Source organism: Cavia porcellus, unplaced genomic scaffold (assembly GCF_034190915.1).
Source record: "Cavia porcellus strain 051 isolate PalLab524CR breed Dunkin Hartley unplaced genomic scaffold, mCavPor4.1 scaffold_10, whole genome shotgun sequence".
Classification (NCBI taxonomy): domain Eukaryota; kingdom Metazoa; phylum Chordata; class Mammalia; order Rodentia; family Caviidae; genus Cavia; species Cavia porcellus.
The window spans coordinates 60146055-60163567 of record NW_026947493.1 but is presented as its reverse complement, the minus strand read 5'-3'; the positions used below and the strand labels follow the sequence as shown (position 1 = coordinate 60163567).

Below are 17513 nucleotides of genomic sequence, written 5' to 3'. Positions count from 1 at the left end.
ACTAAGCAAATAAATACAAGTTTAATATTCCTTATCTAAAAAGCTTAGGATCAGAAGTACTTTGGACTTTAGAGTTTTCTCAAATTTTGAAATATTTGCATACATTTTAACAGTTGAAATCTGAAATCCAAAATGCTCCGAACTCCTAAATTTTAGTGAATTCTGTAATTTCAAAACACAAAATAATTTCAACAAATGCTATGAAAGAATACAGAAAGATGTATTGAATTACTGGCAGGAAGAGGTCTATGTTGGAACTGGAAGTCAGGAAAGCAGTATCTGAGATGGCAACATTGGATCCTGGGCAAAGAGCTGTGTACAGAGGAATCCAGAGCGTAGGTCAGCAAGCAGAATGGTCCGGAAATGGGGAGAAACTTGAAATTAGTGAACACAGAGGTATCCACTAGACAACAATAAAGTTAGTACCACATCTTGTTTTAAGTAAAGAGAAAGTCCAAGTTAGAGGAAATGATAGGTGTAAGATCTAGAAAACTACTCTGCCATTTAAATTCAGCAATCAGTATTTCTAGATATTTTAATGTGGAAATGTCCAGGCTAATAGCACCATTTTCTATGGCCACTTCACTTAAAATGAAGTCTGTCATTCTACATCAAGTAATATCATTTCCGTAAAAACAGGAAATTTAAGTACCAATGTAAAATTAGTAAAAAATGTAATAGCCAAAAATGAGACTTGATTTTTCACAATGCATATTTTCCCATTTAAAGAAAGTATATGCTATGGTTTGGATGTTTAATTTTCCTCCAAGTTCCTTGTATTAAATGTTGATCCTCAGGGTAGTTTTTGGTAGATGTTTGGACCATTAGGAGGTGTATTCTTACGAGAGGTTTTTAGGTCTTTGGGGCCATGCCCTTGAAGGGAAACTGCTCTGTTTCCAGGATCAAAAGGTGAGTGGTCTACTCCCACCTCTACCCACTCCCACCATGACGTGCTGCCTCATCAGAGGTCCAAAACAAAGGGGACACTGAATCTTGGACTAAAACTTCCAAGAATTCCGTGGCTTCTCCAGAGCCAGGAGGTAAAATAAGGCTTTTATAAGTTAATTACTTCCAGTAATTTGTTATAGTAACAAAAGTCTGCCTAATACAGTCTAAATTTCAGCAAGTCACTTATTTTTATGGAGTTACAAGCACTGAAGAATAGTTATAGCCTTTTGGGAGCTGGGACATATCATAACTAGGCATCATATTCATAATGCTTTTGGTCTGTCTGTACTAAAGAATTATTTTTAATTGCAAATTTAAATTTGAAGCCCATCATAATTTTTGGTCTTCATATATGTTTGTGGTTTAATTTAAAAACACAAAAATAAGAGTCAGAGGAAGCGTAAGGAACTAGAAGAAAAATTGTCAAAATAAGAAATGCTAAAATGTCCTTAAGTATTATTTAACATATGGTTTTAAAATCCAGTGAAAAAGAAAATTTTGCTCCTTTTTTGAAAACCATATTCAATGCTAAAACATTCTTCAACTAAAGCCAGTTAAGTGTTTGTGGAGGACCACCTGGATGAATTCAACCTCCTTGTTGAATTAAAAAATGATCATGTAATTGTTCTCTCTATAAATATTTTTTGATTATCACTGTTTTGCAGGCAAGTTGAAACTGAAGAGAATATAGTGGCAAAAAATTATGGTCAGTACCTTGTAATCCACAAATGAGCTCCCCAGAGCCCCCAACCTCGAGTCCAAAATGGAGCAAGACATATTTTATAATCACAAAGAGCCAGTTACCTCCACTTTAGCTAAACCCAGCCCTATCTCTATGTACTGATATATACAGACCTGGCTGGGCCATTTGCTTTTCCTTTCAGCTGGCTCTAAACAATGTAAATAGGGCTAACTGAGGTGCTGTTGTATAATCTTTGAAGCTAGGCAACAGTCACTGTGTCCCCACCCTGTGACTTCCAAAACATGGTTGAGCCAGGCAAGATGAAGAGCCATGGCTCCAGGGCTGTCAGCCGTTTGAGCCTCGAGATAAGAGGCTATGACTCCCCAGGGCAGTTTTACTTAGATTGGTCTTTCTGCATATCTTTCTCTCTGCTACTGAAGAGGTGCTTTCAGTCCCCCTAGCTAGCCCAGCTCACATACTAGTATTCTTCGCACCATTCTCATAATCATTCACCTTCAAGCTACTTCATTTTCACAAAATCTGAGTTAAGCCCTAGGACAAGGCCTTTGTTCTGATGAGCCACTACCAGCCGGGACTTAGGACTCCCTGAGATCCCCATAATTATAAATATGTGTTAGTGTATTTATTCTCCCCCATGGATTATACTGGAAGTAGTAGATTGGAGTAAGTTAATTACAATAGTAGTAGTAGACTAGAGTAAGTTAATTCCAATAACATTTCCAATGGATTACAAATATAAACTTCCCAGACTGTGACAAGGCCCAGGAAAAGCTCTCTATCAGTGGTAATAAAAATAAACATAATAAACTTTTAGCTAACTTCAAAGAAAATGTCATAGTAAGCTTGATAGTGATAGCTCAGTGATAGAATGGGAAAAAGAGGACCGGGTGCCAGGCTTTGAAGGTAAATAGAAATTTATTCAAATCCTGATTCTGCTCCTTGAATTTTTCTGACCTTCAGATATATCATTTTTATAAGTTAGCCAGGCTCTAGGTCTGGTGTGAGAATTGGATTAGATAATTATTTTAGAGGACCCAGCAAACAGAAATCACTGAATAAATGCACAATACTCTTTTCTAAACTATACCAACACACTCTGGCGTTAATACACTGTGAAACTGTCCTCCACGATAATAAATTTTCCTTAGTGTTTGTGATCTTTCTTAATGTCAATAGCATTCTCTAACAAAAGTACTCACGTAATTCTGTGTTACATTTCTAAACATGTAACTTTTTCATCAGCCTAGTAGCTCTAAGTTTCAAATACATCTGGATTCATTCAAAATGGCCTTTCAGGAAAAATTATACTTCTTCCGTACGTGTTTATGTATTTGATGGCCTGTGGAAATAAGCAATCTAGAAGAAGAAAAGTGTTAATGCCACCTCAGTATGCAGCAGCAGTTCAAAGATCACAGCCCTGGAAAATTATACCGGGAGGAGTCCATAGGTCTTGAAGGTGGAAGTTAAATGAACCCAAAATGTTTAATTTTGGATTTAGCTTAGATATAAAGCCTAGAAAAACCAAGTTTCTTAGCAGAAAAAGAATAATAAAGGTAAATGAGGAGGTTTAGGGTTTCAATTATAGGTACTCATTAAATTTTACATCCTTTCTTTAATTTTTTGCTTGTGAGAGTACTCAAACACACCCCGTGTACATAATAAAATAAAGGATCATAATAGGGGTCAAAACAGTTTTGTAGCTAAAACTGTACATGAATTACCATCCTATGTGAATGTTAAAACATTCATGTGGTGATTCATCATGTAATCATGTAATGAAAAGGGGGTTGTCTTTGTCTAAATATGATCAGGTTATAGTTCAATTCAAAGTTTGAAGAAGTTGGTCAAAGGAGACATGATTATACCTAGATGGGCAGAATAAATTCAATAGATCTAGTATACAGCAAGGTAACTATATAATGTTCAATTATTGTATACTCAAAAAATACAGATTGGATTTTAAGCACTATTACCACAAAAATAACTGTATGAGCCACAAAATAACTGTATGAATGCAATTATACAATTATTAATCAACTAGATCAAGTTATTCCATAATGTATATATACCTCAAAATATAATGTTATACTCAATGTGTATACAAGGTTACCTATCAAATCAGAAAAATTAGAATGTTTAAAAGTTTCCCTTTAAGTAAAATCACCTTGTGCCTCATACTGTCAAATGGGAACTTGGGCCTCTTCTCACTCTGTGGTTATTAATGAGCCATTGTCCACTCTTCCTATGAGGAGGACACTTATAGGCCCCAAAGGCCCCAAAAGAAAACCAACTCATCAACTCTCCCGTCAGCCTTGCTAAAAACTGCTCCTGACTTTCGTCTTCCTTCAGGGATTGCAAGCAACTCAGACAATTCTAGAGTATTAAATTACTTATTTTTGAAACTTATTTTTCTTGTTTGAAGACCTAGCAGGAGTCCAATAGTCCTAATTAATTTTTCACATCTGCCTGAAAAAATCTTGTGGCATTTCTTAACATGCAACAGTTGTCAGGTCTCACCTTGATGCAGACTACTAGCTGAGATCAAAAGGCATAGTGAATGTCTAAGTTCAGTACAGTAAAAATCACATTGCCATTATCCACCTCAGAACTCTCCATCACACTTCCACACCCTTACCCTGTTGTTCTTCCCACTTGATGAGGCAGCTCTCTTTCACGACTGTCTTTTTGTGGTTGCCTCAACAGTCTCAATCAATTCAAAATGTTTATGGCAATTTCTGTCACATAAAAACAATGCGTTGTGTCCTTATCCACGTTATTTGAATTGGGCACTGTGCAGCTTCTGGTTCTTTCCCAAAGTCAAAATGACCATGAGTGATAAATGGTTTTTTGGGTTTTTTTGGGTTTTTTTTTTTTTTTTTTTTGTCTTTTTCCTTTTTATCGGTACCGGGGATCGAACTCATGACTTCCTGAGAGTGATAAATGTTTTAAATTACTTCAAGACACTGGCAGCACAATAAAAGATTTGTAGAACTGCTTCAGAAAGTGGCAAGTACAATGGATAAGTGTGTTCAAAGTGAGCATTTTGAGAAGGGTTAATGGCAACATCTCTTTTACAAAAGCATTATTATTATTATTATTATGGTATGGGAAATCAAACTAGGACCTTGGCAGCCAGGTGCTTATGCTACTGAGCTATATCCCCAGCCCTACAAAATTTATTTTTATTTTAAATATTCACCATATCTTTTGATAACACCTTATAAATTGGTCTTAAGAGACTTGTGCGCACAGAAAAAGAATTAGATCTTCAACTTCAGAGTTCACGTGATGTGGCAAAGCAATTTTGTAACTAAAACTTTACAGGAATTACCACCCCATATGGATGTTAAGCCATTCATGTGGTGATTGATCAGGTATAGGGAAGGAAGCATGGCTGAATTCTTGGTTTCTTGCTAGTAATAGTGCAATTTCTCAACATCTCTCAACTACGAAATGTAGTTCTTTATACAGTTTTGTGTTAGATACAAAAATAAAGTAGTATGAAAGTGTTTTGTAAATTTTTATACGACAATAAATGAGAAGGCTTTTAATCTACGTATTTGACATGTAAAATATTAGGCCACTTTAAGTTCAATACTAATACATTTTTCTCTACTTATAAATTCCAATATTTCTCCAGACCAAAGAAATTTATTTTCATTGTACATGTTTGTGAAATGTGCCAGTATGAATAATATGCATTAAAAACAGTGTTTTTTATCTGATTCTAAATTAACACTATGTTACTAGTCAGATCAGCATGTAAACTTGTAAATTTTATCTCTTTACAAATTACTATTACTAATATTCCTCAACTATCTAGCAAAGGCAGAATTTGATTGTAATTGTGCAAAGTATTTTTAATTTAAGAAATCCAGGGCTGAGAATTTAGCTAAGCAACATAAGCGCTTAGCTGGCAAAAGCAAGGTCATGAGTTTGATCTCTGGTACCTCGCCCACAAAAAAATGAAATCCAAAGAATTTCATACAATAATATTCAACCATATCTTCTAGAATGGAACAGGATTTAGGTTAATAAAATCTATGATTTTGATATTTCTTTTTATAGTATAATAAAATGATTGGAACTCAACTAACTTTTGTAAACATTTTTACAACATCTTTTTTAGATATACTTCCTGATATGCAGAGATGATGCAATAGTAGCCTTTTAAGGGCAGAAACATTTCTATAAAAACCCAAGTGATAGAGTACAGAACCTACTACATGCTCAGTTGCAACTAGTTATTCCAGTTCTTATTTTTGTTTTCAGAAAAAGAAAACTAAATAGAAGATCATGTCTAGTGACTGGGGATATGATGGCCAAAATGGTAAGAACATTTCTTTTCATATAGATTAAAATAATATTTGATTGTATTTTCTAATAGAAGATATGTTAAGCACTTAATAAGACAACCACAGTTTGATGACTTGGATTGCCTGGTTTTAATAATAATAATCATTGTAAGAAACTTTAGTAGTTGGTCTTTGGGGCCTAAATATTTATAAAGTACATTCAGTATACATTTTATAAATCTATTGTTCATGAAATATGTATAACCTACTCCTAAGGGCTATGTGTTTAGGCCTATACTGCTGGTATTGACAGATACACTGTTTTACAGTACAGTATAGAAAAAGGATATTGTCACAGAATTCCCAATTAACTCAATGTCATTTATCACATCTGGATAAACCATAATCTAATAAGCAAACAGGTAGGGTTCTAGAACCTGGAATCAAGCATTCAATAATGGTTTGATTATATGCCTACACTTGTCCTGGTAGGTCCTGAACAATGGAGCAAGCTGTACCCCATTGCCAATGGAAATAACCAGTCTCCCATTGACATTGAAACTAGTGCTGTCAAACATGACACCTCTCTAAAGCCCATCAGCATCTCTTACAATCCAGCTGGTGCCAAAGAAATTGTCAACGTGGGACATTCCTTCCATGTGAATTTTGAGGATGATAAATCAGGTGAGTTCAAAGACTGCTCTGATATTTTTTCCTAAAATTTACTGAGGAAACTGAAACAATGAATTGTGGAGAGCACCAACAGTCATCTTAAATATTTCATGCTGCTATCTGGTGAAACAGTTTGTATTTCTGGAAAGTGTCCAGAAAGATAAAGATAGTTTTTTGGATCCCTAGATTTGTCTCCTTTAAAAAACACTTAGAGACTTAATAATACTTCCCCATCTCTTCCTCTATGCCAGGATCTTTATGTTTACTTCATTTTTCTATAAACAGCCAAATAGCCTAGTGAGTAAATTGTTATGAAGATAAAAACTGAAAGAGCTATTACATTCTGGTTGAAATGAAAGTGGATTAGCACAGTGGAAAAGACAGGCAGAAGGATAACACTGCAATTCTCATACCTCAGGATCAGGCACATTGACAGCTACATAGTCAGTTTTTCATCAGTGATCATTGAATCGATCACTAAATGGCAATTTCATAGGACAATACTATTGACATAAAAGGCCATACTGGTTTTAGCATTTTTCTACTAAGTTCTGAGCCTAAATGTTAGGTGCATTTGGAGCTATGTCTCTTATTAATACCAGATTAGGTCTGGTATATGTGTTTACATTTCTTTCAGCCCCTGGTTAGGGGTTCTCAGTATAGCTGTCAAGATACACTGTGGTGTTTTTATCAAGTATCAGGTTTGTAATGAATAATTGGTTATTCAAAATAAACTACCATAGATTTTGATGAATACTACCTATGCAGTTTTTGTTGAAAGAATTGATGAATTTTCAAACTGCAGAATTTCGAAGAAAGCTCTGTAATTATACAATTCACTCACCTTGCACTATGCTTTCTTAGAAATGGAAACAGGCACAGCCGTAGCTCAAGTGCTGGGAATTGTCTTATCAATGTCACAGTTGGTCGTGCACCCTAGAGAACAGTGCCATCATGGATATAGTGGACAAAAAGGATGAAAACTTTAGCTCTAGTGTTTATTTTCATTTCAGATCAAGACAGTTTAGTGTTAGTTTTTGCAAGGATGAGCTGGATTTCATGATCTTCAGACTACCACTATTCCCTTTTCTTCCAGTACTGAAAGGCGGCCCTCTCTCTGACAGCTACAGGCTCTCCCAGTTCCATTTTCACTGGGGCAGTACAGATGAATATGGTTCTGAGCACCTGGTGGATGGAGCCAAGTATTCTGCAGAGGTAATGTAATTTAGTAAATAGAATTTATAATCACCCTCAGTTCTCCCAAAAGCAGTTCTATTTTTATATAAACCACTATCATAAGGACACCAAACGAAGTATTATTCCAGTTTTCATTAGGAACTCCCAGATTACACTAAAATCAAACACAGACATACCATGCTTGGCAATAGCAGGACATACTGTTTTTCCTATTTACCAATTTATCATGACCATTTTCTCAAATCAAGAGATTTAATTCCATCTCACTTTGTAATGTCTGTGGGATTTTAACTGCATAAATACATCAGAATTTATTTAATCAGCCTCTGTTGATAGATGATTATAATGTCATCTGATTTGTTTTCCACTGTAATATTTTTTGTTTTTACTAAAAAATATGTGAATACATACTCCTTGTACCTTATGCACCAGTAAAAGTAGTTGTGTAAGACATTTTTCTCTAAGGAGTTTATAAAATATATGCATCTTTTACTCTGTTGGATGACTTGGGAATTCTTTGCAAATATAACTTGTTTTATATTATAAATTTAGATAATATCTTTCAACACTGTAGATATATATTTAATATTTATTCCCCAGTTCTTTCATATGAAATGAAAAGTAGGTATAATGAAATTAAATGGGCAAGGAACCTACATTTTTGAAGGAATACTTGGTAGTAGCTAGGAAATTGGAACTAGTGATTCATCTAAATTGAGAGAAATATACCATTTTTTTGTCTTTTTCTTCTTTATCAGTACCGGGGATTGAACTGACTACCACACACTTGCAAGGCAGGCACTTATGCCGCTGAGCTAAATCCCCAGCCCTAAATTGAGAGAAATAAAAATAATCTGGACTGGTGTAGAGTCACTTGGACACAAAGTTCAACATGTCACAATTCAATAACCCTATATGTGGTACATATCATATACCAGGTTGAGAGGCAGTGCAGGGATTAAGAATGCAAGCTCCTCAGCTGACTCTCAGAGTTTGAATCAAATGCCTGACACTTATGGGCCTTGTAAATTTGGACAGAATCATTCTGTGTTCCAATCTTCTCATCAAGGGAAACAAGATAATATTAATAGCTAATTCACACACCTGCTGAAACAATGGGGTGAGTAAACCCATTGAAGGCACACTTAGACCAGCTTTCTTCACATTGTAAGTACTCAGTAAAGTTAATTACATTTCTATAGTTAGAACACAAGCAAGAACTCCTCAAGCAGGGTGGTGTGTGCATAAAGGACTATGATTAAATAAGTACAGTAGCAAATTGAAATAATATTTACAAAAGCATCATGGTATTATATACATAGAAATAGTCAATTAAGAATAAGAACAGATTCTAGACAGGCATGACCAAAGGATATTAGAATGAAATGGCACTTCAGATAGAACTGTGAGTGATCTCCGTGAAGCGGTTTTTTGTTTTTTTTTTCATTCAATAAATATTTATTGAGCACTTATAATAAGCTAGATGCTGTTTATAAAAGAATTTGGTACCAGAACTTGAGCTTAATAAGTAAAAGAGAACTTTAAAAGGAAGGAAGCAAAGAGAAAGAAAAAAAGGAAAGAAAGAGAAAGGAAGAGGTAGAAGTAAAAAGAAAATCAAATAAGCAATATTGAAAGACTTGATTTTATTCACGATGTTCTCTTAGTAATGGGTGGTTGAGTAAAGATTCTCTGAAGAGTAGGATTTGAGTTCAACTTAATTAGAAACAAGGTCTGCCATTCAAAGACTATGGGAAAGGAAACTCCAGAGAAAACAAGTACCTAGTGAAAACACTGGACATTTTGAACAAGTGAGATCTAATCTGAGATACAGTATTTGAAAATAAAACATTGATGACAACTACGCAAATACTTTTTGGTTGAACAATTAAATGCATAATGCTATCTTCTCCTAAGAAGAGAAAATGAAACAGGTTTGGCAAATACAAGTCAAGAGTTCTATTTTGATTGTGTTGAGTTTGAGATATTCATGTAGAAATATCAAAAGAATATCAAAAAGGCATGCAGACACTGTTGGATATACAAGTCTAGAGTTCCACACAGTTCAGGCTGCAGTTTGATTTGAGAGATGCATGAGAAGGGCACTAATGTGCCCAGGCTGCCAGGATGTCCACGAGCCCTTTCTCATAAGGGAGAAAACAACTTCAGTTTTTGTCCAAAGGACAGGTGGTCAGATTTTTTCCTGTTATTTTTAATACCAAAAGAGATAATATTAAATAGTTCATGTCCCTGTAGGAAAAGAAATTTACTCACTGATTTTAGGAATTGTAATTTGTTTACATTGTACAGCATACAGATCCCCCTTTGTAAGAGTGGAACATAGATATCTTCATATATTAACAGGCTAACATTATTTCCCTTTGTCCTCATCCTTGCATAAGTAATTAACTAACTACATTATCATTTTTAGCTTCACCTTGTTCACTGGAATTCGGTGAAGTACTCCAGTGCGGCTGAAGCCATCTCAAAGCCTGATGGGTTAGCAATTATTGGTGTTTTGATTAAGGTGAGTTACAGATACCTATGGAACTCAGATAATACTACTACTTAGTAATCAGACCTCAAAGAACACGACATAAAGCAAAGGACGTTTGAAGAGTCTTCTTTGGAATGTTCCCATTTTACTTATGGTTAAAGAAACTTTTTCTTTATATGTTACTGTCTTGTTTCTATGTTTTTTTCCTCTTAAAACACATTTTTAAGTAGGGATGGAATAGGAAGTTGTCACAGAGAAAAAAGAATTTCTATTTTCCCGTTTTTCCAGATTCCCCTTTCTCCGAATTTCTTACCTCAAGCTTAGGAGTTTATTAATTTAATATTTCATCAGAAAGAAATATTAAGAGAATTTTTCCCAAGAAGTTCAATTGATTTTTTTAAATGGGAGATGGTGCTTAAATCCTTTATTGAAGAGTCCTTTAAAAGTTATATAAAAAAATCATTGAGTATGTTTGATCAATTACATCACTTTTGAAATTACAGCGATTCATCAATTTTACTGAGTGCTCAGAATATGGCAAAATGTGCTAATTTAGAAATAGAAAAGACAAAAATGAAGTGTTTTGGGCTTTTACATCACAATTTCACTCTATTCCTAGATTTAGCTTGTAAAGCTTTGAACATCTTTGTCTATAATTAAATTCCAACCAAGCACTTCATTTGTTACTCTACCTGTGATTAGCCTGAGTCCAAGGGCCTGCAAAAACACACACCTAAAATTCTGTCTCCCAGAACAAAAAGAAATTACCTTACCTCTTTTCAGTTATTGTTAATTTTAAAAACTTAAAATTTAGTTTAATACTAATATGTGTTTAACACTAATTTTTTTTTTTTAATTTCTAGGTTGGCCAGGCCAACGCAAAGCTGCAGAAAGTACTTGATGCCTTAGGTGAAGTTAAAACTAAGGTAAATGAACTAAACAAGATAGTTTAATTCTAAGAGCAATATACATAGAAGTATGAAAATCTCTCAGTTACACATATGAAGAGGGAGCACTTAGGCTGGTTGTAAAAGTTACCAACTTGAAAAATCAATGTATTGTGTAAATACTATACCTGTGCCTGAGAAACTCTAATTCAGGAATTTGTTTTGTTTGCATGTTTTTTGTTGATTTTGACAAGTACAAAAGAAGGTTGCTTAGTCATTAAATCTTGCTGGGAACACCACATCCAAATGAAACTATCCATATTTTTTAGAAATACAAAAGTTTACAAGTGTAGTATATTCTTGCGAATTAACATGCAATATTTAATGATCATGATAGTCAACTAACCTAAAAAAGAGAATTTTCCAGAAAATCTATTCTTTCATTGCTTTAACAGTAAATACTTAATGCATAAGTCAGAATTTTGTCATTTTTTTCACAGTGCAAAGACTTGTTACTACTATGTAAATAAGTTTGTTTGGTGCTGATCTGAGATAAGTCTAAAGTTTAAATAAGTATATACACATGACCCAACTCAAAACTATTTTTAAAAACTATATATGAAAAGAAAATAAGTAGTGAAGATATAAAAGCATGAAATAAAAAATTTCAAATGATGAGTGAATACAAAATAAAATACTAATTATAAAATGAAAAGTTGTTTCCTTGGAATAACCAAGAAAAATGGCATACTTTTGACAACTACAGTAAAGGACAAGTGGCATATATACAAAATACTATTGTAAACAAAAGTTTTTAAAGAATAAGACATAACTAAAGTTATAGAAAAAAAACTTTAATGACAAAACTATAGCATTATACCAGAAAATTTTAAGATTCAGATAAAATAAGTAGTCTGCTATAAAATATAAAGATACTTGACTCAAAATGAGGCTAAAAAATCTAAATAGACTCAAAACCTAGGAAATCAATGTGTTTATTTAAAAAAAAATTTTCCAGGCCCAGACAATTTTATGTTTATTCTGCTTTTAAGTAACAGTCATGTAAGTGTCAAGTAACTGCCCAGATGACAGTACAGACAAAAAACTTCATGAAACTTAATACCAAATTCGGGTAAAGAGTATGACAAAAAGAAAATTGTAGACTAATTTTTCTTACGAATATAGCTAAAGGCAACCTTAAGATTAATTATAGCAAGTTAGTTTCAATAGTGCATTGAGTTAATGTTTCTAAACTTGTAGAGTTTAGTCCATAAATATGAGGATGAATCAGTAATAGAACATCTAATGTAATTCATTATATTCATTATATTTAGTATAATATAATTCATGAAATTTAACAAAGAACATTAAACATTAAATTAAAAAACATTGGAGAAAATTTGATGCTCATTTTTGAGGGTAAAACAAAAGAAACGAAAACTCCCACTTGATAAAAGATACTACCTAAAAACTTGAATTAAACTTCAAAAACTTAATAATAAAACTGAAGCACTTACATTTCAATCAAAAATTGTGACCCTCACAATTACATGTTATAATCGGCATTCCAAGCAATGCAATTAAGTGAGGAAAAAAATATGTGTATCTTACAATAAATATTGAAGAACCAAAGAAGAAAATATCGTCGTGGACAGATAATATAATAACTGACATCTATCTGGGAAACTCAGAATAATCAGCTAAAATCCCAAGTACATAGACTATTGCTATATAATAGTTGGTTCTATGATAACCAATCAGGAATAATGGAGAGAATATAACTCAAATGTGACCAGTGATCATGTCAATAAATATTTTTCACTAGAACAGAATTTATCCTCCTAGAGGAGAAAAATATTTTATGTTAGATATCAATATTAAATAGCTTTTCATGAATATGGATTATAAAAAAGAATTTTTACCTTTGTTTATCTTCAACCAAATGAAGAAAGGAAGATTTGTTGGCCAAAATTTCTGTCTTTTCTATTCTTTGTATTGTTTATATCTACAACACACCAATTATGAAACAATACATAGTAAAAAAAAGTTAAAACCTTAGCTAAAAATGTCTAGATAGTTTACACTTTTGAGAATGTATTTTCTCTTCCACTACATATTGATACAAATATTTTACATCATGAAATGATAATGAAGGTGTGCGTGTACACTCTTCTTTATTTTCTCAGGGCAAACGAGCCCCATTCACAAATTTTGACCCCTCCGTTCTCCTTCCTTCATCCCTGGATTACTGGACCTATTTTGGCTCCCTGACTCATCCTCCTCTCCATGAAAGTGTGACCTGGATCGTCTGTAAAGAGACCATCAGTGTCAGCTCGGAACAGGTACAGTGTCAAAGGAGAAGGACTGAGATTTGAGACTGGATGATCACTTCAACTGATGGAGTCAACAGGGAATATTATTATCTCAGTTAGGTTTTTGAGTGGCTTTCCCCCCCCCTTCCAACTATAAAAGACCCTCTCTATGCTCCAAAAATGAAGTATAATACTGTCTATTTCATTTTTATGCAAAAAATAAAGCATGGAGTCAAGCATAGTGATACACATGTGTAATCCCAGCCCTCTGGAGGTTTATGCAGGAGGATGGCAAATTCCAGCCCATTCTGGGAAACTTGTTGACTTGCTGAGACCCTGTCTCAAAATTAAAAATTGAAGGTCAGCTAGAGATGTAACTCAGTCGAAGTCTCTGGGTTCACTCCATAGTCCTAAAGAAATACATAGGAAGAGAAAAAAAAAAAGAAACAAAACAAGAAAAGAAAAACATGAGATTCATAACTCCCAATATTTTCTTTAATAAGGAAAAGCCTAACCATGTTAAATGTCTTCTTAATTTAAGAAACAAAGGACCCACAAGACTTTAGGGAAGTGTAGCTCTCGGTTTGCATACTTTTATAACTGGTATGCTTTTTTCAAGCTTAAATTTTTAAATATATACCAAAATGTGACATTAATTATTCTTTATAGTGATAACAATAATTATCATTGATCAAACTACTACTTAGTAGGCATCTTGCATGTATTTTGTTAGTCATTTCTTGTAAAAACATATAGGGCAAACATTACGGCCACAGCTAACTATAATTGAACAAATACTATGTATCAGCCCATTTAATCTTTACAACTCAATGAAGTAAAAAGTAAGGCACAGAACTTATCATTACTCACCCAAAGCACCACAGTTGAAAAGCAACAAAGATGGTATTGTAGCCCAATGAATCATTAATAATTTAAGCAAAATCTTTAATGCAAAGAAATGTGATGGCTCCTACCACTGGTGAAGCCAATGCAATCCTTAGTTTAGCTTTCCAAATATCAGTGCATTAATTATACTACAGATACAGTGTTTTGTGAGACGTTAACAGTTCTTAATTCTTTAAATATTATATCCCTTCAGCTGGCACAGTTCCGCAGTCTTCTGTCAAATACCGAAGGTGACAAAGCTGTCCCCATACAGCACAACAACCGCCCGCCACAGCCCGTGAAGGGCAGAGAGGTGAAAGCCTCATTCTGATGCAGCCAAGAAGAAGCTCATCCAAGAATCCACTCACGCTTCTGACACGACATAATCAGATGATCATTTTTAAGAAACACGCTTTTTGAACACTGGCAAGACAGTACACCCACATTTATCCTGTAGAATTAGAAAAACATCAAGTTTAGGTCTTAGTGAATAATTCAGATAATCTGTAAGCTTTGCAAATATTGAGCTATAAGCATAAATTTATGATTAAGTTCCATTTGACTTTGTGTAATTTTTATAATCACAACTGATTTGTATCTTTTAGCTGATTCAATAAAATAGCTTCATCTGTTTCATCTTGTCTATTCTGTATTGGGTGGGAGTTTTTGTTTTTATTTTTTCCCAATCAAATTGTATTGGTATATTTTAAGTATATATAGTGATCAAATGCATCACAGAGAATCCATACCTGTACATTCTGTATTCTATAAAAATGATTAAGTTCCTGTTCCACTTCCAATGTTTTAAAAATACCTTACTCTAAGGAGTATTTTACCTCAAATATAAGAGCAATTTAGGATGAAATATCAAGAAAGTCATTTGCTTACTTTTAAAGACAAATATATAATGTCATGTCATCTGAGTTTAACATTACTTTATGCTGGACATTTGTGATCTCTATTAGAATAATGTCTTTTGTAGAGCAAGATGCTTCTAAATTTTGCTTCCATTTTTTCTCCCCACATTATCAAGGCTAATGCTGTTCTACCATTATGATGACATTAATCTGCATGTGTCTGTATCTTTAATTTGAAAGAAAAATCATAAGAGGATGATGTATAAAAATACTGCAGGATCATGTGATGCAAACATCACTGAATCTTCTGTGCACTTACTCTGAAACCAGTTTTCTCTAAAGCCATACCTACATTCAGAGTTTTGCAGTTCCATGTCCAATATTTAGTCTTGAATTTACTTTAGATCTCTTGTCTGAAAAATATTAGAAACCAAAGCTCATTCCAATTTTTTTTTTTTTTTGGTTTATCTAGTGTCACAGAATCAACCAAAAATTCTAAATAAATGTCAAAATTAGAAAGATCCAGGCACATTCTTCTTTTGTGCTGAGGGAAATTTTCCATGGAGGAGGTATTTATTTTTGACATAACAACCGTCCTCTTAGTTCACACAAATCATAACCATTGGCTTTTATTTCTAAAGTTATCGAGGTTATACTGAGAGCCACAGAAACAGATATTTCAGTTTAGTTTGAAAAACACATCTACAAAAGATGCTCAGCACCTAAAGAATACTTGAAATCATGTTTTGAAGGCAAGCAATTTAGAAACAAATTTCATGGGAAGGACTTTAAAACATACCCTGCTAACTCATACATATTTTAAGAGGGTTGAAATTGATTCCACGATTGATAGGTAGGTCTGTCAGTCCCCTTATGGAAAGGCCAAACATGTGACAGGAGATATATGATGGTCATCAAACTTTATCACTAAGCCGAGTGCCAGGTGGGGAGCATGTTTCTCCTTCCTGCTTCTGCCAGAATTTCATCAATTTGGCACAACTTACCAAGTGCATTATAGGGGCTTTCCATCCTCTGAAGAAGCCAATGAAAGCAGCTGTTGAGAGAAGATATGTGCACTAGGCATTAGGTCATCTGAGAATTCAACTAGTATATTTCGGTGACTCATGCTCCTCTTGTATACCCTCCTCTTTTGTCAATTTAGGTATGTAGAGGATTTGGACATCGTACAAGGATTCTGTTTTTTCCATGACGTTTGTCAATGGATCTTCCTGATGTCAAACTGGTTGGGCTTCTCAGCATCTAGAATGACAGTGCCAACTGATGAGGCCCAGCCTAGGCCAAAGGGTACAAGGGTGCTCCTTGCTGCCCTCTGCCTTGTCTTCTCCTCACAAAGACCATGCAGAACACTTATGGCAATGTTCTACTGATTTGCAAGTCCAAGGAGTTCAAAAATATTGCCTAAGTTGCTCATGATTGCAAGCGTAAACAACAGCAAGAACAAAAAACACTAAAAGCATTCAATTCACCAAAAGGAGGATTATGCCAAAGAAAATAAATGAAAAGCAACATTCCATTCTTTACAGGATATAAAAGAGCATGTCTGTATGTCTTATAACTCTAGTTACTCCATATTTGCGGATTTTTACCATTTTGTGGTCCCAGGTATCTATGAATATGTAACTAAAGCCAATGTCTCTCTCTCTCCTCTCCAAAACAAATTACATAATTAGATCTAACCAAATTTTGTACTGAGTTTTAGAGTATTTAAAAATCTATGCTATTCATTTCTATTCAGTCACAAGTCATTCTGGACCTTGGCAGTCTAAGCCATTAACAATGGGCTATAAAGGGCTTCCCCTAGTATAGCACAGATTTTTGCTTTTCTACCTCATTCTTTATCGCAGCTGCCTTAAGATAGACTGCGTTTTTCTGGGATAGTTCACGAATTATCTTTCTATATTTCCAATTATTATTTTGAGTTGACATAGGGTTTCTTTGAAAGAGGGTTTCTTATACAAAGATAAAATTGAAAGAAAATCCAAATATCAGTGAACTCTTTATTAACTGGTAAAATAATAAAAGGGTCACAAAAGAGAGTTTAAAAGGACAAAAAAGAAGACTCAGTTAAAGAGAATGTCGTCAGATTAATAGTGGGCCCAAGTCATTCTGAGTAATGTCAACATTCTCTGTACACAAGACTGTGAAGACATAAGGAAATATTTTGTGCACATTGTCTTTATGATTACTATGAACTCCAAATGCTTATTTATCAACTATCGTCTGTGACACAGTGTACAAGGAT

At 34.0% G+C, this 17513-nt stretch overlaps 1 protein-coding gene across 1 annotated transcript; it reads left to right on the top strand.

Moving 5' to 3' along the window:
- The first annotated feature begins 5825 nt into the window (after positions 1-5825).
- Ca1 (carbonic anhydrase 1) lies at positions 5826-15029 on the top strand. Its single transcript, XM_003480007.3, has 7 exons — positions 5826-5981; positions 6439-6630; positions 7715-7833; positions 10244-10339; positions 11173-11235; positions 13383-13538; positions 14608-15029. The coding sequence occupies exons 1-7, from the start codon at positions 5948-5950 to the stop codon at positions 14722-14724; spliced, it is 777 nt and encodes a 258-aa protein (XP_003480055.1). The 5' UTR covers positions 5826-5947; the 3' UTR covers positions 14725-15029.
- Positions 15030-17513: the final 2484 nt, after the last annotated feature.